This window comes from Rhinoderma darwinii, chromosome 13 (assembly GCF_050947455.1).
Source record: "Rhinoderma darwinii isolate aRhiDar2 chromosome 13, aRhiDar2.hap1, whole genome shotgun sequence".
NCBI lineage: Eukaryota > Metazoa > Chordata > Amphibia > Anura > Rhinodermatidae > Rhinoderma > Rhinoderma darwinii.
Window position 1 is genome coordinate 57,545,822 of NC_134699.1, and position 23,430 is coordinate 57,569,251.

The 23,430-nt window shown below is 41.3% G+C and overlaps 1 protein-coding gene across 3 annotated transcripts; it reads left to right on the plus strand.

The window, feature by feature from the left end:
- The first annotated feature begins 1,127 nt into the window (after window positions 1–1,127).
- FSCN2 (fascin actin-bundling protein 2, retinal) lies at window positions 1,128–23,044 on the plus strand. Of its 3 annotated transcripts, none has more exons than XM_075846452.1 (6): window positions 1,128–2,296; window positions 13,491–13,647; window positions 14,716–14,837; window positions 17,872–18,039; window positions 21,552–21,620; window positions 22,333–22,416. In XM_075846452.1, the coding sequence occupies exons 1-5, from the start codon at window positions 1,471–1,473 to the stop codon at window positions 21,587–21,589; spliced, it is 1,311 nt and encodes a 436-aa protein (XP_075702567.1). In that variant the 5' UTR covers window positions 1,128–1,470; the 3' UTR covers window positions 21,590–21,620; window positions 22,333–22,416. The 3 variants fall into 3 exon arrangements, with proteins under 3 accessions (XP_075702567.1, XP_075702565.1, XP_075702566.1); XM_075846450.1 differs by having other exon boundaries at window positions 21,555–21,620; XM_075846451.1 differs by lacking the exon at window positions 21,552–21,620 and having other exon boundaries at window positions 22,333–23,044.
- The last annotated feature ends 386 nt before the right edge of the window (window positions 23,045–23,430 follow it).

Sequence of the window (23,430 nt, forward strand, 5' to 3'; positions counted from 1 at the left end):
TGGGAATCTGTACAAAAAGCGTCTTGCCATTGAAGGAACTTGCCCCAAGTCTATCCACCAGAAGTTCATGGCAAGTGATCAGTTTACGTATCACGACCCTCCGAATCCTTATAATTCTACCATCCATGTCCTCCATTAGCATTCTCCATCCTCTCCATATCCGTAGCTGGTTCTCCCTCCTACAGTTGACCAATTTCGATTCCAACTCTACACATTGCAATCACCAAGGACGCCATTTCTTCACTTAAAAAGATCTCCACCCCTTAGGGCTCTTTACTTGAACCCCATAGGGTGTTATGGGAACGGGTGCAATATAAGATTCCGAAAATGACCTTGAAATTCTTGAGTCTTTGAGTTTTCAAGGTTGTAGGTGAGACATATTTGTAGATAATGGCCTTATCTGCCGTACATATTTGCGCTTAATTTTTTATATTTTGCTTGTACCATATGGAAATGAGGTCGACGTGCAACGTTCTCTCGACACAGCGCGTCTTAGTGCAGGTAGAAGTATTTAGAAAGGGACTATAGACAGATGGAGACAAACACAGTGGGGAGCCATAGCAAGCCTAAACGGATTAAACTTGGAAAAAAATATCTGGATAATTGTTAAGCAGATTATACTGTGGACTCCCGAATGGGGAACCAGGAGGTGACCTACACGAGTGCCGCAGGAATCAGAGACGCAGGTAATTTCATACAGGTGTAAAAAGGAAAAGATACAGACAGGATTCGGCTGATGGGGAGGAGGGAAGGGATTAGGTTACCGGACTCTTTTTTTTTTCTTCCACCTCTACTATTTTAGTCCTAGGAAGGACACGGTGAAGGGAAGAATATTTTTTTCCTTTTTTTATTGACTGGAAATAGAAGGATAAATTAGGAGATTTTCACGAGGAGACCGAAGCTTTCGATGGAGCTCGAACGAATGAATGAGATTCTGCCCTAACGGAGAGAAAGTGTTCACTCGGTTGAGTTGAATATTTGAGAAGCAACTCAACAAAAGGAGCATTGTTTCTTGATATACAGGCTCTTTGTGGTTTATGCAATAGCCCCACTATTGGTTACTGGTGGCTCGCGGTTCATTGAAAACCAGGGACAGAGCTTTTGTAATCCTAGATGTGGCCAATTAAACAGGCTGCAGCAACCACTTGGCTGAGCAGTCAGCGTCCGCAGCTTAATATGTGAAGAGGAAAGTCCAGCTACTCTGCATGCAGTTTGGGAGGGAGATGGCGATGTGCAGATTATAGGAAGGCGGCCGACAAAGCCCAAAGTAGAGGCAACTGGAGCAGGATCAAGAGCGCGTCATTGGGTGTTAAGTTTAGGTGCTTTTAAGTCCATTCATTTTAATCCAGATCTCCCTGGACTGCTTACAAAGTGCCTACCCTTTGCGTTCAGACAAGGGAACTGCTGGTAACACGAGACACTTTCGCTTGAGAATCTACGAGAGATATTTCGAAGACAGAGGGGAAAAAAATGCCAAGCAATGGGATACACCAAATTCTGAAGATCCAGTTCGGCTTGATCAGTTGCGATAACAAGTATCTGACGGCAGAAGCTTTTGGCTTCAAAGTTTACGCCTCTGCTCCGAGCCTGAAGAAGAAGCAGATATGGACTTTAGAGCAGGATGAGGTGGACAGCTCGGTGGTCTACCTCAAAAGCCACCACCTTGCAAGATATCTGTCTGCCGACAAAGATGGAAACGTGTCGTGTGAGGCTGAAAAGCCAGAGGGAGATTGCCGTTTTACCATAACTGCTCAGTCTGATGGCAGGTGGGCTCTCCAGTCCGATGTCCACAAGAGGTTCTTCGGGGGTTCAGAAGACAAGCTGTCATGTTTTGCCCAAATCATTACGGAGACAGAGCTCTGGGCTGTGCATTTGGCCATCCACCCACAAGCTAACCTACTTAGTGTCAGCAGGAGAAGGTACGCACATTTGAGCCCTCAAGAGGATGAAATCTCCACAGACAGTAATATACCATGGGGTGTAGACTCCCTCATCACCTTGGTGTTTCAGGATAAAAAGTACTGCTTGAAAACCTGTGACAACAGGTACCTGCGTAATGATGGGAAGTTGGTTAAAGATCCTGATAACGGCACGGGCTACACCTTGGAGTTCAAGGCAGGGAAGTTGGCCTTCAAAGATTGTAGTGGGAAGTATTTGACACCCATGGGGCCTACCGGTACGCTGAAATCTGGGCGGAGCTCCAAACCTGGCAAAGATGAACTCTTTGATCTTGAGGAAAGTCACCCACAGGTTGTCTTTATGGCATCCAATAGAAGATACATCTCTATCAGACAAGGTAAACTAAAAGATCTCCTCAGTCCTGAAACCAAATGACGCCCCTTGGTATGACGTATTTTACCCTTCCTTGGTGAAATGTTGGTTTGTTTGCCCATTATATCCTATGGTAACCAATTAGGTGCCGTGAGGTACGGAAATTTTATGCCAGAATTATTTAATAGGATCTTAAACTAACTATTATTATACCAGGCTCTGTACATTATAGATTTGACATGACAACCGAGGGACAATTCTCCTCCAGTTCAAGGTGGGAAAAGTCTAGAAAATTACATAGAACATTTTAGAAATTCTTGAAAAGTATTGATACATTACCCCCCCCCCCCCCTCTTTTTAAGGGATTCCTCCAGTTTCAGATACACATGATGTCATTGGTGGGTTTCCACTTTGGTTCCCATCGGTCTATGCATTTCCATAATTTGGAAGGGCCAAAAACAAAAAGCCGATGTCCATTGGAGTGAGGTCAAATGAAAAGCCAAAGAGGTTTGTCTATTTATGAGGACTTCTTTCAGAGCTTTGCTGAAGGACTCAGCACCTGACCCTACTAAATGATATATCAGAAGATTCTTGAGCTGGAGAACATCTTTAAAATATATTACATGGGGGTGATAGGGTTCTGGCAGCTGGGACTCGAGATTGAGTGTGTCCTGGTCTGGTTATTGCAGAGGTGGAAAAGATCTGATCATTCTCAAGATCCAACTTGGGTCAACCTTAACCAAAGGCTACAAAAATTTCTAAAATGGGCTTCTCTACTAACATGGTTCAGTCTTCACAGAAATAGGCAACTTTTAGGAAAAGTTTATGTCCCCTTTAAATATACAAAAATGAGGGATTTAACCCTTCAAGTGCATTTTCTATTCGGGAGTTATGGATGGATGGGTGACTACCCATGTGGGAGTGGTAATGTTAGTTCTGTTAGGTGACTGATATGACCAAGAAACAACTGAACAGAGTTTTTACCAACTGACCAGAAAAGAATGAGTCAAACACGGGTGACTCTCCAGCAATAAGAGGGTACTTTATACAATACTGGAAGTCAATTGACTCGTTATAAAGTGCAAAGCACTGGCTCTATTCGATGCAATTTATATCAGGCAATCAGAACAGGTGGCCCTCCCATTATAATAATAATTATTAGTGCCACGTGTGCCCACACATCTGCTGAAGAGTCGCACTGAATCACATGTTGGTGTGGGATATCTAGAGGAGGTGTAAAGTACAGACAACTACTTGGACAGCCACCTTGTGGGGTCACTCCTCCAAAAAGCATTAGGACTTAAGTATTTTTATGCATCTTGGTTGCACCCGTGTATGTTTTTGTAATGATTGAAATTGCCCTTGTCTGGATTAGAAAACTTATTTTAAAATACCCTGAGTTTGAAAATAGAGAGGTCCCCAGTTTAGCACATCCATCAATTACCTCGGAGCGGAGAGCAGGTACAAAGAACGTTTCTCTCTCTCTCTGGAGGACCCGGTACTTCTGAGATTTAAATGGGTTCAATGTAATACTTTATTTCCCCTGTGGGGGTGCTGTAGGGAAGTTGAATACATGTTACCGAGTTCCCCCTCAGATTACTAGGCACTCCACCAGCAGAAGAACCTGTCATCAACCTATTGTCGGGGGCCCTTTTATCGAAAGGGATTGTAAACAGTGTCCAACTCCTTTTGAGGGTCAAGAGGGCTCAGTATAAGACAATGGACAGCGGACTGCATGCAGTTTAGTCCAAACATAATCTATAAATAGATCTAGTGATGGATTTCTTATAATCATATAGATTTTTTTCCTCTTTCAAACTGGGAAATCAATTGCAGTTTAATAACATTTCAATTAGAGTTTCTCATGTGTCCTGTTACACTCGGGCCGGAGGCAGCAATGTGCAGCTTACTGCTATATCTGCATGAGCATGTTGAATGGACTGTATATATATATATATAGAAAACCAATGATGGAGTAGGCCAACATACATCTTCAGTGATTACTATGTGGCTCCGTCCCTGCTGTTCAAACGGGCTGCGGTGATTTACATGGCAATGAAATAATCTCCATGTTTTGAAGTCTCCCCCAGGCTGTGCATATCACTGTTGACCATGTGAGCAGAGGTGTCACAGACCGGAGAAAAAGGACGTGCACGCCATGCTATAGAGATTCTGCTGGTGTAAATAAGACCATTGTAGACATGATAAAAGTCAGATCAGCGGGGTTCCAGCAATGAGGACCCCACTAATCTCGAGAAAAAGAGAGTCCCGTTCAGACTTTTCAGTGCAAAGTTAGTGCTGTTTCTGCTCAATTTTGGGGACACTGGCACTGCCCCTCATGGGGGTACTGAGGCTGATACTCATAGGGGTACTCTTGCTGACTCATGGTGGTCCTTTGGCGGACTTATAGTGTGGCTGACACTTTAGGAGGTTCTGTAGCTATGTAGACTGACCATGAAAACAGGGCTACTGTCTATTTATTCCAATCTCAGAAGGTGGACTATCCATGATTACCTTGTTGCCAGTAGACAACACGTCTTAAAAAACCTTATAGGCACTAAGACGAGGGCATACATACTGTAGAGACAGCCCATGCATTTGCTATGGATCCCATGGAGGGGAGACCTAGCTTGACTTTACCCAATCCTGTACACCCAAAATTAAGAAGGAACGTATCTGAGGGTCACAAGATCCAGGACTTATTACCGTCATGAACCAGGACTAGAAGGTTCTATCATCCTATAAAGTGCTATGATCCAATACAAGGCTCCCCCTGTTTATAGGAATCCCACATTAGGACATTGACCACATATCCGGGGGTCACAAGGACATTCTATTCTACAAGGGATGGGAAGAAAGGTGAACAACTACCAGGCCCATTTGTTACTAGGATGGCATGGTGGCTCGAATTAGTACAAGAAGGATCCATGTCCCATGGATGGTATGATCCTATGTAAGGCTCTTTCTGTCCCTGGGACCCCACATTAGCAGAGTGACCCCATATCCGGGGTGACAAGGGCCTTCTTTTTTACATGAAATGGGAAGGAAGGACAGCGAGAGCCAGGCCATTGGCTTCGGGGAATAAACCAGAAGGGAGTCCCATTTTGATCATGCTACGGGGTTCCCTTTTCTCTCTTCTCGGACATTATAGTCAATTTATCAATATAAATCTCGGTTGAATGATTCCAAAACAGGGACACTCGAGGGGGGTCATTGTCCAGGATACGACCAGGTCTGTTATATATAGGATACAGTTATATTTGGAAAGGAACATAAACGTGTCCCGCCTTTTGTTGTTACTCATTGATAATAATGTCATTGGAAGATCATGAACCTGAATATAATAATCATGACTGCGTACTTTATTGGCAGGGAGCCTTTCATCTTGCGAGATACTTATTACAGGATACGTTACTCAGAGAACATTAATACATAAAGATGGATAAATGACTTAATCATACAACGGGTATAAAGCTGTACTATGGCCTGAAGTACTCGAAGAACTGGGCACTAGCCCAGCTTGCCCACTAAATTGGTGCCTATTGTAAGGAGCCATACTAGGAGGCCCCCTTAGAATGCCCGTAGAAGTAGCATAGTATATTATGGCTATAGACGTAACCATAATCTTTAACGATCCTATTGATTCTGATCAGACTGTTCATCCTGATCTTCCTGGTTCCTGACTGGAGTGGCAAAAATACATTGAGGATTGACACACGGGCAGAGCAGTAGGGTAGTCTTTAATTCAGACATTTCACCTGCAGAGCAGCACTCCATCCTGGTTCAGAAAGGGGTCCTGAGTGGGGAACCCGCTATAGGATGTCCATATGCCCTAATAGCCCATATGGACAGGGGTCGCCCTCATGAGACAAGCCCATTTATGGCGTCCATTCATTGATAGCTCAGAAAGGATTTATTAAGAGACCCAAGTGGACAACTCAATAAACAGGTCATTTATATCGGGGATATGTTCTTTATAGGAGTCCTGGATGTAGAAAAGACAGATTCACATTCACTGACAGTAAGCATAGATCTTGAAAATGGTGAGGAATTGAAACACAAAGTGCATTAGAAAGTTACAGAACTCTTCAATAAAGAATGATTAAGCTTTATTAATATAAGAGTGGACGACCCCCTTTAAGGTTCTCGAGGGGTTCAGGGCTGGTTGTGCATCTACAGGCAATGAACGAGCTCTTCAGACAGCGATCTTTTCAGCTGCAGCCTAATGTGTAAGATGATGCTCTGAGCCACGGCCACAAGTAACACAACTCTTGTTTGGTCACATCTGATACTCTGTCAAAAGGAACTTGCAGTAACCAAGTCAACAGGTCACCTCCATCCCAAGTAATGTCCTGTACAGCCGAAACCACCTCAACTAGCGCTTCCTATACACATTACATAGGGGTTATCTGCCGTCAAGGTCAATTTAAACTTTTTGCAAATGGCCGATAGATAGAGGCGGGTTAAGGAGCAAGTAGTTGTTAGGCTTGGGCATCTCTCAGAAGGTTCCTGAGAGACAAGATTGTGGTGGTCCCATTGTTCTCAGGTGAAGCCGGTGGTCCGCCAAGGCCGAGCTTCATCTGATGTTGCTTTAGACTCTAGGTTACATAGGGGGGTCCTTATTGGCGATCCCTCTTCTATTTTGCTCAGCATTCCAATAAATATAAGTCCTTTTTGACAACTTTTTGATCTGCTTCTTATATCATGTTCTAGGAAAGCTGATATTATGTTGTCTTCAGCTTTCCGAGGCTGCTGAATGGTAAACCTGCCTAGGTATAAAGAAATACAATGCTCTGCATATTATAGAGCAGGAGGAGCAGAGCAGATTGATATATAGTTTGTGGGGAATTTATAATTTAGTGATTTCAATTAGTCTGGGCCTATGAGTCTGGTGGGCGGAGTCACTGAATGATTGACAGCCTTTTCTCTATGAAGGGGATGGTTGTCAATCATTGAGTTATGTAGTGTTTATCCTATACAAGGTTCATACAGCCCATTTGTTATACCTATTTGATAAACCATCATGATCAGCAGAACTGGTTGACTCTTTACAGAATTGATTTTATTAGTGAAGAAAGTCAGATGTTGGAAATCTCCAAAAGGGTTCTGTATAGGATCTGAGGTCATGGATCTACATTGATGGCTTCATAGATGGATTTCCTCTTCAATATTGTGGATTTGCAATAGATTTGGTCATATTTTTGTCTTCTTGATATCCCGGATGAGCAGGTGATGCATTCAGATTGAACTAATTTGCCTGATGACCCTTATTATTGCATATCGGTCATACTTAATGGTTTCTAATTAAAGGGATCATGAGTAATCACATAACATTCACATTCTTGCTGCATTTATTTTAAAGTGAAGCACCAAGAAATACACAAAAATGTAGATCTATGGTGATGTCATTGAGCAGGAAGGTCCTAGCAGGGCTCCACCTAGATGTGTCCCATTACAGTTTATGCAAAAATCAGCAGAACTTGCTGCCTAGAACAAAAATACCAGTGCAATACATTGGCCAAATACCACCTCCATGCACTGCAAAAATAATATTCTATACAGTATGGTGCCTAAATACCACCACCATACGGTGCTTAAATACTGCCATACACTGCTCAAATACCAACATTCAGGGACCAAAAAATAGCTCCATACATGCAGTAAGCTAACAGTAATTTCTATATAAAACTGCTATACAATTGGTGGTGGTCACAAGTTTCAGGTGCTAGGCCATCTGTGGCGCCCCCTTGAGCAGGGGCTGTATGATCGCACAGCTCGTACACCCCTAATACTGGCCCTGCCCCGACCGATCAGCAGTGGTACGACCTTTTTCTATTGTTTATCCAGGTTCAGCATCGTACATAGGGTTTCACAAACTCTAATCGCGTCGCTGACAGCTTTGGTCAGACATATACTAGACACTTTCCTCACGTAACATGGTAAAATGTCATGGTTCAGTCATCATCAGTTCTCCGAGATCCTTCCAAAAACTTCCTATACGAGTTACCTGATCATCGTCCTTTTATAGCTGGTGGTTTGAATTTATAATCATTTTATCCTTTCTGAAATGGAAATCAAGCCTGGCAAGCCTGTGGTGGGCTTGTGCTTATGCACAGCAGCTAAACTGGACAAAGAGAGCTGCAGTGTAAATCATGGGGGAAGAACGAATCAGCAGTTTGAGCCTTGAAAAGGACAGAAGGACTATCTCAAGCTCCCATTAAGACAATAAACCTAAACTGTAGTAATTGATGGCAACCCTACTCCAACAAAGATGCCAGCACTGAAGCAAGGCAATACCCATAAAAAAAAAAAAAAGTGGCGCCCATTGTTACACGTGGACAGTTACCATCCGTGGTTTACAATGGGCAATGGCAATGTCAGTGGTGTAATTAAATCCAAGCTCTGATGCCCCTCTGCCACATAAGATGACAGCAGTGTTATATATTGCACTTGAAAATTTCCGCCCTGATACAAATTTTTGATGACGAGGCAGTGAGAAATCTGCTGGATACAGCTCTCGACTCGACCAATAGAGGTGTGTACTGTCCGGAGGTACGTAAACAAGCCCTGAAAAGACATTTGAAACCAACTTGTCAAAAAGTGGACAATTCCTTTAAGAAATATTTCAGTATTTATTATAAGTTCTTTCTTTCTTCATCAATGGAATTAGTAATCTATGCAAAAAATTTCATGGAAAGTTACTTTCCCGAGGCAGAACTGACAGACTCCTATAGAAAATTTCCGAATAGTAACCTATAACGAGTCAAGGGTTAAGTCTTCCCCGCTCTTATGAAATAATACTGATGATTCACGGCACTGCGGGCAATGCAACTGTCTATTTACATTGTTTTATATGCTTTGTGGTTGTCAACGTGCTAAAAGACGACCAATGCCTACATAGAGACGTTTGTTTCTGCTCAGGAGGGGCACATACATTCTGAGAAGTCTACTGAGCTCCTACAAAGCTGATTATGCAGAATGAAGGCTAACAGCCAAGATTAAAGAAGGGTGAGGGTCGCGAGAGCTGGAACAGCCAGCCAGATGGAAATAGCCGCAATCAGATTAACCGGCTCAATTAGTGCCAATTGTTTAGGGAGGGAATTTGAAGACTTACCGGATTGGGCAAAGGAGGTGGCAGAGAAATGCCACCGAGCCAGTGATGCGCTGAACCTCCAGGAAGCAATTTGTGAAGGCTACTAAGCATGGCATGGCACGGCACGAGAGGGATTAAAGTCAGATAATCTGATAACTCTTACCAGAAGACAATAACATCTTTGTCTGGTAAAGAAGGTATTGTATACAAGGGAAAAAAGTCAAAAAATACTGTAGACATCAAGCACCAGAAATTGGCCATTGAAGGACCACAAGTTTCTCAGTCAAAAGCAATGTGCTCAAAAGACTCCACCAAAAACCAAGAAGGTGGATTTACCAGCCAACCTCCAACCCTTAAAAGTCTAACATACTTGGGGTTCCCAAGCCTGGAATCAGGGGGCACTTCTTGGTGGCCTCCTTCTCCACTAGAAGTCCATGGTTCCTTCATATCTAGACTATGTCAGTCCAGTTTCCAAGACAGTCCTGAAGACATTGCTGTAGCCTGTGGGTCATCTTTTGGGCTGGACAACCCTACTCCCTGACACAAGTTTTATACCAGGAAATGTCAAAAAGTAAGAAGTGATCCCTACTGATCTCAGCCATGGGCATTGGATATGGGTTAGGACTCCACCAAAAGCTGGGTTTTAGTTTTTTGGTAGAGTTTTTAAAACTATTTGTTTTCCCCTGTGTGCTAAATACCGTAAAGCCTTCCTCTAACATAAAACATATGCTCACATGAGATATCCCAAAAAACATTTGTATTTCAGTCTAAGGAATGCCAATCAAAACAAAAATGGGGCTATCTGGGGAAATTCGAGATATGAGAACCTTATGAGGGAGCTTCTATAGAGAGGTATCGAAAACCCAACATCACACCACAAAGCCAACTTCACTTCTGTTATATGCACGGGTGGATTGACCATTAGGGCATACAAAAGGGGCCTGAGGGTCCATGGTCACTCATTAAAGGTAGTTAGAGTTAGATCTTGTACAATACACTGCATTAGCTCAGTTGTATTATGACTTTGATTGGTGGTAAGAGGCCCATGACCTTTAGGTTCCAAAGAACTTTAGGCTCACACCAGAACAATGCAAACAGTCTGAAATTCTATAGTAGCATCTACTAGTATGTAACCGTCTCTCTATAAAATACTAACTTCAAATACATCAACTAAGCGTACAGATCCTATACTGATGAAGGGTTTTCACACATTTTTCTATGGTTTAACACGTCATAGAGACATGTAAGAAGATGGCATCAGTAGGAGTCTTAAGAGCTGAGACCTCTTGTCACGGCGCGGGGTGTGGACCCACTGGGCCGTACCGGTAAGCGGGATAGCAGCTGGCCAAACAGGTACAATGCAATGTCTATAGTCCAGAAAGGGTTCCTGAGGCAATGTAGACAGTAGCGGTGGATTCAGGCTGAGATGAGGCTCCAACAGTAGACGAACACCGGGCGGGGTGCGACACAATAGATGCAGCGGAGGACACAACATGACTCCAACTCTTGACGGCATAGAGGCACGGGATACAGGCAGCAGTAACGGGTAAAACTGGGAACTGGAAAACACTAGGAGACCATTTGCAATGACAAACTTAGGTAACACAACAACGCTCAGGCAAGGATCAAGAGGGCGGAGTCCCTTTTATAGTCCTGCAGCATACTGGGCTAATTGCAGATATTCTGCAATTGTGCGCGCACTGGTCCTTTAAGGCCATGCACGCGCTGTCGCGCCCACCCTACGGGAGACTGTGTTTAGACCAGGAAGTGAGTGTCGGCGTCTCTCAGGAGGGAGATGCCGCCAGAAACTCACTCGTCCGTGGCCGCGGCCGTCAGAGGGTAAGTCAGGATGATGGTCCGCGCCCATAGACCTTACATCTCTGATCTCTAGAATGACGGGTCCGCAGCTCTCGTTCTAGCTCCATGCCCTTACAACTCAAGGCATGGAAATATCTGTATATCCAACATGTGCTATCAGGCACTTATGGTGTGGCCTTCATCTATGACTAGGTACGTCATTGGATTGTTACGTGGAACAACAAAAAATCTCTACAGCTAAAAGTCACAAGTGGGTATAGGTGCCAAAAAGGGTAAAGGTGGTAGTATGCAGGGATAGGTAGGGGGCTTAAAAGGGCTAAAATGGCACAGGCTGCATGACCGGCAGTGCCAGGAGATCTAGGTTATTATAGGTAAACAACAGGGGGAATTATGGTGGAAAGGACGTCGGACAGGTTATAGGGAGAGGGGATTAAGGGTGGGGTAGCATAGAGGGATTTAAGCGGGTCAGGGCATAACAATCTATTTTGTATTTCCAGGGTTGGCAAGTCCCACCCTCCCAGTCCTAGGTTTGCATATGTTTTTGTTGTTCGGAGTCGGTAGCTATGGACCATGGCGAGTTAATCACAGGCTTTACTGCGGGGTTTCTCATTAGTAGGGGAGACATAGACTGTGCAGCAGGTCCACAGTTCAGATGGACTCGGGCAGCCACAAAGGTTGGTCGGCTTTGATCAGCAGCTGCTCTGGTAAGACAGTGCATGGGCACCACTGGTTCTTAGTTGGTGGGAGGGCCGGGGGCAGCAGTGCCTCAGCCCAGCTCGTGGGGTGACACAATCTGTCCAGTCACCCAATTGTGCTACTGCGACTAATTGTTGCCATACTACTGTTGTTATTGTATCGAAAGATTGGGGGGTTAACATGTGCACTCCTTATTCTGGCATATCAGTCCTTGTAAAGATCAAGTCCTTAATGGTAATTGGACCAAACTGCAGACGTCCCTCTTCAACCACATAGTTTCCATGTGATAATGCAATCATTCAACACCCTACACCAAGAGCAGGTCCGTGCACAGGGAGGGGGCCGCATGCTGGTCGACAGCTCCCGGGTGGCCTCTGATCCCCATTCTCTTCTATCTTCAATCCCACTTTAATTATCTGAGTGTGAACAGCTGCCTAAGTGGTGCTTGACGGACAACTACGTACATGGGAGAGACAATAAAGAGACCCCCGTAAGACGGCTCAATGAGACTCTACACATACAGCTCTTACTAATGTCCTATGAGCAGAGGATTTGGTAGTAGTGGTTTATAATTAAGACCATACATTGAAAACATACAGAGTGTCAGACCCAACTTTATGTCACGAGATGCCACATGGTATCCACTATGTAATACCACAAGATGGCTGCATTGTCTGATCTCCACGTCACTTGATGTAACATCAAGAACTTCAACTTAACTTTAAAACGTCCTCTTGTCAACTTAGCATCCGATACACATTGGCTATTGAACTGACGGATTCTCTCTTTGGATTAATACGACCGCCATCCCATCGTACAATGAGTGATGTCATCACAAATAGTAAAGTGGTTGTCCAGTTTTGACAACCCCTTTAAATTAAAGGGGTATTCTGACAATATGATGTAAGATAGATGTCTGAAAGGTAGAAATCCCACCAATGGAACCCCCGCTGATCAAGAAAATGGGGATACTGTGTCCACTGTTGTTTCTTAAAGGGTCATTCATCAGACATTTATGGTATACCCATAAATGTCTGATATATGTGGGTATCAACTCCTACCTATCTCCACAACGGGATTCACCCAACTCCCGTCCCACCTGTGCTACTATCTCTCCATTCACTCTCCGTTTGGATACGGCAGCCACCTTATCAAGCGTGACGGGGTCAGGTGACTCCCGTTCTGGAGATAAGGGCATGTCCCAGAGCTGGTGCCTTCATCTTTTAGACATTTATGGCATATCCTTATGGTAAATAACCCTTTAAAGTACCCATACAGATTAGATAAAGCTTGGGGCGAACCTGCAAACTATGGTGGGATCGGACGATGATCTTATGTGTATGGGGGTCTACCGACTCACCCCTTTGCTGTTGGATTTTAAATGCAGAGCACTCCATTACAGTCTATGAGGAGTTACAGAAATAGCTGAGCTCGGATCCAGTCCATCTTAAAAAAAACATCTTAAGTCCTACTTAATACGCTAAGACGTAGGAGGGAGACCTAGTACTGTCACTTGGGCTATATGGACATATTCCTGGAGAACCACTTTAATAACATCTCATCTTAGATTTTTTTTATTCTTCTAAATCCATCTGTACATTTTCATCTTCAGGTATAAATGTCTCTGCCAACCAAGATGAGGAGACGGACTATGAAACCTTCCAAATGCAGATCAACAAGGAAACCAAGAAGTGTAGTTTTCACACCAATTCTGGCAAGTATTGGACCCTTGTGAGCCATGGTGGGATCCAGTCGACGGCCACGGAAATGTAAGTACTGCTTAATTTGAAGAACGTACTCAAGATGCCCCAACGTATAGATTGGCTTGAGGGTCTGTAGAAACTTGTCAAGTGCACAATCCACCACATCCAATTCCATTTTTTAAGGAAACATTTAGTGGTGCCGCTATTGTTCCTTAATTATTAGCCAATAAAATGCCACCGGTTGGGTCCTTTTTTTTCTTTCTTTCCAATCTTCAGTCTTCTCTGCCCCTTTTATACTTCTGATGAGTCAAAATCAGATGGACAGGAAATCTTGAAGATGTTTCACGACGAGTTTCTTTCTGTCAGTTGAACCAAGGATGTCAATCAGATACAATATTGGGCTACGGTTTCTTTGGCCCACCCTCCATCTATAGGGAACATGTGCAGGTCCACTTGTGATTAGACATATCATTCATAAGGTGTAATAGGTTATTTGTGAATCAACCCATAAGACATGGACCCTAGTGGGAAGGGGTTGGCTCCAAATTCCCCTCCAAATGGGTTCTGGGGCCTCCAGGGTGGGCCCAGTCCAACCCTGATCAGATGAATGATGGATGGTCCCCAAGTTGATTTTAAAATGACCACTACTATATTTTATGATGTTCACCTTGTAGACATCTGTTTGTTTATTAAAAATGGAACTGGATGCAGAAGGCGGGAAAACAGACATGGCGGACAAGTCATATTCCCGGATTGGTTGTAGTCTGTGGAGATCTCTGATGACCACTTTTAATCTCCAGATTAATTTTTACTTAGTAACTTATAGATTCAATTCTATAGGTTACTGAGCTCGCATCACCCTGCATTTCCTGCTTGTTCAGTGTCTGTTCATAGTTTCTTCTGTTGATTTGCACACTGGAAAATGTAATGTAGAAAATAGCATAACAGGAGTCCGGCTAAACTGTTAGAGACCGTCTGTCGACAAACCTTTGGTTTCAATAGCAATAGTATAATACTGGCAATCACACGTTTTATCCTTCATGCGTCACTCAGATGACATTGCCCGCATTAAATGGTGGGCCAACTGGGGGAGAACTGATATTCTAACTAGTATTCTCTTCTCGTCACTGACAGAGCTGCCAACACAATGTTTGAGATTGAATGGAGAGGCCGGAGAGTTGCGCTGAGAGCAGGTAATGGGAAGTATATCTGTACTAAGAAGAACGGGCAGCTGGCAGCCGTGTGCGACTCAGTTGGTGAGTTTACAAAGCTGAAACCTTCCTGGGGTAGACGCAGAGGTCATTTATGATTCCTGTATTTAGTGCACCATCAGGGGGTCAGTCTCTTTCCCAATTGACCCTGGTGAGCCCTTATCTCAGAGCTGAAGTGCCCAAGTGGGTCATTGTTCTGAACCCAAAGTGCCTTTCCCAAGTGTCATTGTTCTGTATCCCAAGTGTCAGGGTTTCATTTTTCTGAACCCCAAAAGATATTCCCAAGTGTCATTGTCTTGTTACCCCAAGTGTGAGTATGTTATTGGGTTGTACCCCAAGTGTCAGCGTGTCATTGTTCTGAACCACATGTCATTACCAAGTGTCATTGTTCTGTACCCCAAGTGTCAGTGTGCCATTGTCCTGTACCCCAAATGTCAATGTGTCATTGTGTTGTACACCAAGTGTCAGTGTGTCATAGTCCCATACCCCAAGTGTCAGTGTGTGTGTCCTGTACCCCAAGTGTCAGCATGTCATTGTCCTGTACCCCAAGTATCAGTGTATCATTGTCCTGTACCGTCTCAGTGTGTGATTATCCAGTACCCCAAGTATCATTGTAAGTTCCTGTACACCAAGTATCAGTGTCATTATCCTGTACCCAAGTGTCAGTGTGTCATTTTCCTGTACCCCAAGTATCAGTGTGTCAATGTCCTGTACCCCTAGTATCAGTGTCATTTTGTCATTGTCCTGTACCCCAAGTGTCAGCATGTCATTGTCCTGTACCCCAAGTGTCAGCATGTCATTGTCTTGTACCCCAAGTATCAGTGTGTCATTGTCCTGTACCCCAAGTATCAGTGTGTCATTGTCCTGTACCCCAAGGGTCAGCATGTCATTGTCCTGTACCCCAAGTGTCAGCATGTCATTGTCTTGTACCCCAAGTATCAGTGTGTCATTGTCCTGTACCCCAAGTATCAGTGTATCATTGTCCTGTACCCCAAGGGTCAGCATGTCATTGTCCTGTACCCCAAGTGTCAGCATGTCATTGTCTTGTACCCCAAGTATCAGTGTGTCAATGTTCTGTACCCCAAGCGTCAGTGTGTTATTTTTCTGTACCCCAGTGTCTGGGTGTCACTGTCCTGTACACAAGTTTTACTGTGTTATGGTCCGTTACCTATGTCATTGTTTTGGGACCTCAAATAGCAGTTTGTCATTGTTGTATCCCCCATATGTTAGAGTGCCATTGCTTTAGGATCCTAAATATTAGCATCATTGTTTTGTGACCCCAGGTGTCAGTCCTTCTATCACCCCAGTATAAATATGTGTTATGTTCATGGCGCCTTAATGTCAATGCTTCATTGTTCTAGGGCCAGAAGGGTCAGTGTGTCATTATCTTTTATAGGGTCGGGTAATTCAGGTATCGTCTGATGAGTAATGACATTGCTAGAGGTCGGGGCAGATACACCCACCGATTCCCAGAAGTAAAGGTCCTCTTACACGGCCCGTGAAAACAAGCGGCGATCAACAAGACAGCTTGTTGATCGGCGCTCGTTTGCTCCTTTCACAAGGATCCAGTATGAGGACGAGCGGTCGTTACTCTAATCACTCGTCCCCATACATTTCTATCATGTTGGCAGCACGTCTCACTATTTAAGACCCTTCTACACGGGTGAATTATCGGGCAAACACTCGTTCATAGAAGGCTCGTTGCCTATAATTGCCTTTTGTACACAGGGCAGCGATCAGTAGATGAACGAGCAAACGCTGGATCATCTGATGATCGTATCCTTTTAAAAAATTAAAATATTGTCATTGTCGGCAGCACATCTCGGTGTGTAAACTGTAAGACGCACTGCCGACATAGTAATAATGTATGGGGACGAGCGATCGGAGTAATAAGCGCTTGTCCCCATCCATAGCTCCGTGTGACCGGAGTAAACGAGCGGCTATCAACCAGCTGTCTCATTGATCGGCGCTCGTTTACACTGCCCAGGACGGACCATGTAAGAGGACCTTTACACAGGGAGATGTGCTGCCGACAACGATAATATTTTTCATTTTTAAAACGATACGATCAGCAGATGAACGAGCATTTGCCCGTGTAAAAGGGCCTTAAAGGGGTTTTCCAAGTTATTTTAAAAATTGGCCACGGTAGGAGGGATGCAAATAAAAGAGCTATTGCTCAACTCATGGATCGTTCCAGCGCCATCGCTCCGTTCCTTCCCGCCGCTGTGTTTTGACATAGCTGCAGGAATGACGTGCCCGTCTATGCACGTGATCGCTGCAGCCAATCACTGGTCTCAGTGGGTATACAGTACAGTTTTTTAAATAACTTGGAAAACCCTATGGCACTCGAGGCAACTCAACCCCATTAGCGAGGGCACAATACACCATTAGGGGTGGGATTATTTCTCCGGTGAATATGGGGATACCCTGGGGGGGCAGCCTGTAATCATTGATTATGGAAATGATGGGAACATCTGTTACTCAGCACAATGTATTCTGTGGATAGAGCTGACAGAACGTCATAGGGTCAATTAGCTGAGCTTTTTGATGAGACTTCTCAGAAGGTCTCATTGGGGCTCAATGACTAATACTGCTAACAACTTTCCCTGCTTATCGATATTAGGATGTGTTATGTTCAGATTAAATAGGTAACAATGGAAACATTAGGGGTATAGGGTCATAGTGAAGGACGGTGGTCCATAGACAACCAGGAGCCTCATCAACACCAACTGCTGCCAAGATACCTACCCATCCCTGGAACCAAAGCCGTAGCTATAGTGGGTACAGAGGTGGCAGTCACACTGGGTCCTGGTGTTGAAGAGGCCAAAGGACACCAGTATTATAAATGGCACATGATAGTTGAGGTCCCTGTTAGTGGAACTGATCAATCACCACCGGGCTAATGGGAGGCACCAGAACATCTATCATCTTATGTCTGGTAAAACAGGCTGCACAGGGTGGTCTTGTTTATCAATGGCGGTGGTTATTCCGGTGATATAAGGTATCCGCAGGCTTGTGTGTAGGTGAGTGACTGCTGGTGTGACTATAGGGTGTGAGCGCTGCCTCCATGTGTCCTCAGGTGAAGATGAAGAGTTCACACTCAAGCTGATCAACAGACCAATTCTGGTCCTACGTGGGGATCTGGGGTTTGTCTGCTACCATAAAACCTCAAACACTCTGGATGCGAACCGCTCATCATACGACGTCTTCCAGATCATCTTTAATAATGGAGCGTATCAGATAAAAGGTGAGATGACATATCTATCTATTATCTATCTATCTCATATCTATCTCTCCCATATCTATCTATCTATCTATCTATCTATCTATCTCATATCTATCTATCTATTATCTATCTATCTATCTCATATCTATCTATCTCATATCTATCTATCTCTCATATCTATCTATCTATCTATCTATCTCTCATATCTATCTATCTATTATCTATCTATCTATCTATCTCATATCTATCTATCTCATATCTATCTATCTCATATCTATCTATCTCTCATATCTATCTATCTATCTATCTCTCATATCTATCTATCTATTATCTATCTATCTATCTCATATCTATCTATCTATCTATCTATCTATCTCATATCTATCTATCTCATATCTATCTATCTCATATCTATCTATCTCTCATATCTATCTATCTATCTATCTCTCATATCTATCTATCTATTATCTATCTATCTATCTATCTCATATCTATCTATCTCATATCTATCTATCTATCTCATATCTATCTATCTCATATCTATCTATCTCTCATATCTATCTATCTATTATCTATCTCATATCTATCTATCTATCTATCTCATATCTATCTCATATCTATCTATCTATCTCATATCTATCTATCTCTCATATCTATCTATCTATTATCTATCTATCTATCTATCTATCACATATCTATCTATCACATATCTATCTATCACATATCTATCTATTATCTATCTATCTCATATCTATCTATCTATCTCATATCTATCTATCTATCTCATATCTATCTATCTATCTCATATCCATCTATCATCTATCTATCTCATATCTATCTATCTCCTATCTATCTCATATCTATCTCTCTCATATCTATCTAATATCTATCTAGCCATCTCATATCTATCTAATATCTATCTATCTATCTCATATCTATCTATCTATCTATCTATCTATCTATCTATCTATCTATCTATCTATCTAATATCTATCTAATATCTATCTATCTATCTCATATCTATCTCATATCTATCTAATATCTATCTATCTATCTCATATCTATCTATCTATCTATCTATCTATCTATCTAATATCTATCTAATATCTATCTAATATCTATCTAATATCTATCTATCTATCTCATATCTATCTCATATCTATCTAATATCTATCTATCTCTCATATCTATCTATCTATCTATTATCTATCTATCTATCTCATATCTATCTATCTATCATCTATCTATCTATCTCATATCTATCTATCTATCTCATATGTATCTATCTATCTCATATCTATCTATCACATATCTATCTATTATCTATCTATCTATCTCATATCTATCTATCACATATCTATCTATTATCTATCTCATATCTATCTATCTCATATCTATCTATCTATCTATCTATCTCATATCAATCTATCTATCTATCTATCTATCTATCTCATATCCATCTATCTCATATCTATCTATCTATCTATCTATCTCATATCTATCTATCTATCTACCGCATATCTATCTCATATACATCTATCTATCTATCTATCTCATATCTATCTAATATCTATCTCATATCTATCTCTCTCATATCTATCTAATATCTATCTCATATCTATCTAGCTATCTCATATCTATCTCATATCTATCTATCTATCTATCTATCTATCTCATATCTATCTCATATCTATCTCATATCTATCTATCTCTCATATCTATCTATCTATCTATCTATCTATCTATCTATCTATTATCTATCTATCTATCTCATATCTATCTATCATCTATCTATCTATCTATCACATATCTATCTATCTCATATCTATCTACTATCTATCTATCACATATCTATCTATTATCTATCTCATATCTATCTATCTCATATCTATCTATCTATCTATCTCATATCGATCTATCTATCTATCTATCTCATATCTATCACATATCTATCTATTATCTATCTATCTATCTATCTATCTCATATCCATCTATCTCATATCTATCTATCTATCTATCTATCTCATATCTATCTATCGATCTATCTATCTATCTCATATCCATCTATCTCATATCTATCTATCTATCACATATCTATCACATATCTATCTATCTATCTATCTATCTCATATCTGTCTATCTATCTCATATCTATCTCATATCTATCTATTTATCTATCTATCTCATATCTATCTCATATCTATCTATTATCTCTCATATCTATCTATCTCATATCTATCTATCTATCTATCTATCTCATATCTATCTATCTATCTCATATCTATCTATCTATTATCTCTCATATCTATCTCATATCTATCTATCTATCTATCTATCTAATATCTATCTATCTATCTATCTCATATCTATCTCATATCTATCTATCTATCTATCTATTATCTCTCATATCTCTCTCATATCTATCTCATATCTATCTATCTCATATCTATCTCATATCTCTCTCATATCTATTTCATATCTATCTCATATCTATCTCTCTCATATCTATCTAATATCTATCTCATATCTATCTATCTCATATCTATCTATCTCATATCTATCTATCTCATATCTATCTATTTCATATCTATCTATCTAATATCTAGCTATCTATCTAATATCTAGCTATCTATCTCTCTCATATCTATCTAATATCTATCTCATATCTATCTATCTATCTCATATCTATCTATCTATTATCTCTCATATCTCTCTCATATCTATCTATCTCATATCTATCTATCTCATATATCTATCTATCTCATATCTATCTAATATCTATCTCATATCTATCTCTCTCATATCTATCTAATATCTATCTCATATCTATCTAGCTATCTCATATCTATCTAATATCTATCTATCTCATATCTATCTATCTATCTCATATCTATCTAATATCTATCTCATATCTATCTATCTCATATCTATCTAGCTATCTCATATCTATCTAATATCTATCTATCTATCTATCTCATATCTATCTAATATCTATCTCATATCTATCTCTCTCATATCTATCTAATATCTATCTATCTATCTCATATCTATCTATCTATCTATCTAATATCTATCTATCTCATATCTATCTATCTATATCTCAATCTATCTAATATCTATCTATCTCATATCTATCTATCTCATATCTATCTATCTATCTATCTATCTATCTCATATCTATCTATCTCTCAATCTATCTAATATCTATCTATCTATCTAATATCTATCTATCTCATATCTATCTATCTATCTATCTATCTCTCACATATCTATCTATCTATCTAATATCTATCTATCTATCAATTCAATTCAATTCAATTCAAAGAAGCTTTATTGGCAGGACCAAATACATATTAGCATTGCCAAAGCAAGTAAGAAGTAAGGGAATGAGGGATAGGGACTGAGGGCTTGGGGATAGGGACACATCTAGGGTCGGGGTTATACAAGTCCATGGCATATCATGTCTCTCTCAGTCCATGGCATGCAGTGACATATTGTGCCGCTGTGCCCACTGTGGTTTCCTCTTCACCCAGCAGGATGTAGAGTTTCTCTTGCTCTTCCATGGAGCTGAAGTCCGGTAAGAGATCAGAGAGTCTCCTGAAGTGAGTGTCCCTCACTGCTATCTATCTATCTAATATCTATCTCTCATATCTATCTCTCTCATATCTATCTATCTCATATCTATCTATCTATCTATCTATCTATCTATCTATCTCTCAATCTATCTAATATCTATCTCTCTAATATCTATCTATCTATCTCATATCTATCTATCTATCTCTCAATCTATCTAATATCTATCTATCTATCTAATATCTATCTCTCATATCTATCTATCTAATATCTATCTATCTAATATCTATCTATCTATCTATCTCATATCTATCTATCTAATATCTATCTATCTCATATCTATCTATATCAAATCTATCCATCTAATATCTATCTATCTATCTCATATCTATCTATCTCATATCTATCTATCTATCTAACTATCTAATATCTATCTATCTATCTATCTATCCATCTCATATCTATCTATCTATCTCATATCTATCTATCTCATATCTATCTATCTATCTATCTATCTAACTATCTAATATCTATCTATCTATCTATCTATCCATCTCATATCTATCTATCTATCTCATATCTATCTATCTCATATCTATCTATCTATCTATCTCTCATATCTATCTATCTAATATCTATCTATCTCATATCTATCTCATATCTATCTATCTATCCATCCATCTATCCATTCATGTATTATATAGACCGTAATCCTAAATGTCTGCTCTTTATTCTCTATAGGACAGGGCGGAAAGTTTTGGTACATCTCCAGCAATGGCACAATTTGCTCCGATGGAGACATGTCCGAGGATTTCTTCTTCGAGTTTCGAGAATATAACCGCGTGGCCATTAAGGGCAAAAATGGCAAATATCTACGTGGGGACCAGGCGGGCACCCTAAAGGCAGATGCAGAGTCTGTGAATGGGGCCACCCTCTGGGAATACTGACTCACCAGCCACCCCAGCTTAGGTCTAGAGAACATTAGATGGTCTGCTTCAAGGGCAAGGGTCATGGACTGGCACGACAATTGGGTTTTCCCAAAATGATCATAGAGGTGAGCAGTGAGCCAAGTGGTGACCCATGGACACAATGGCCCCCCACAGACAAATTCCCACTAGGATCATAAAAAATGCATGTAATTATCCAAATATCAATTCATTATATTTATTATAGTTTTAGGTATTTAGTTTATACGTGTCGGACACATGATCTAGGGGACCAAATGGTAGACGGACACATGCTGGACAATTGCAGCAATTACATACTGTGTAATTATGCATAGTGGCCACCAGTGCAGCCCTACAAAGGGTTAACAGCGCCCTGGGCAGAACGGCACACATAGCACGCGGCTCGGACCAAGCCGCGCTCCTTCTGCAGAATAGGGGGGAGGTGTTTTTATACCATTTATAAATGAGGTGCTGCTGCATTTACTCACAAAATCAATAAAGATGAATGTCCATGAAAAGCTTGTGGCTCAGTCTATGATGGAGGACCCAGGCCTGGTGTGGTGAATCCAGCAGCGTCCACAATAGGGGTCTCCTATGTCCCTGCCATAGCGAATCATGAGGAAGCACCTTCATAGATATCTACACAGTAAGTCGGGGACTGGAGTAACGATGGGTGAATTAGTAACCCATAGCAACGAAACTGGAGCATCTATATAGTGACTATTCTCCCCTAATGTGCCGTAACGCAGAGCAACCAACTGGAGCGTACATAAAGTGACGGAATACACCCCTAATATGCTGTAGTCCATAGAAACCAAACCAAAGCATCCATAATGTGACAGAATACACCTCTAATGTGCTGTAACCCATAGCAACCAAACGGGAATATCCA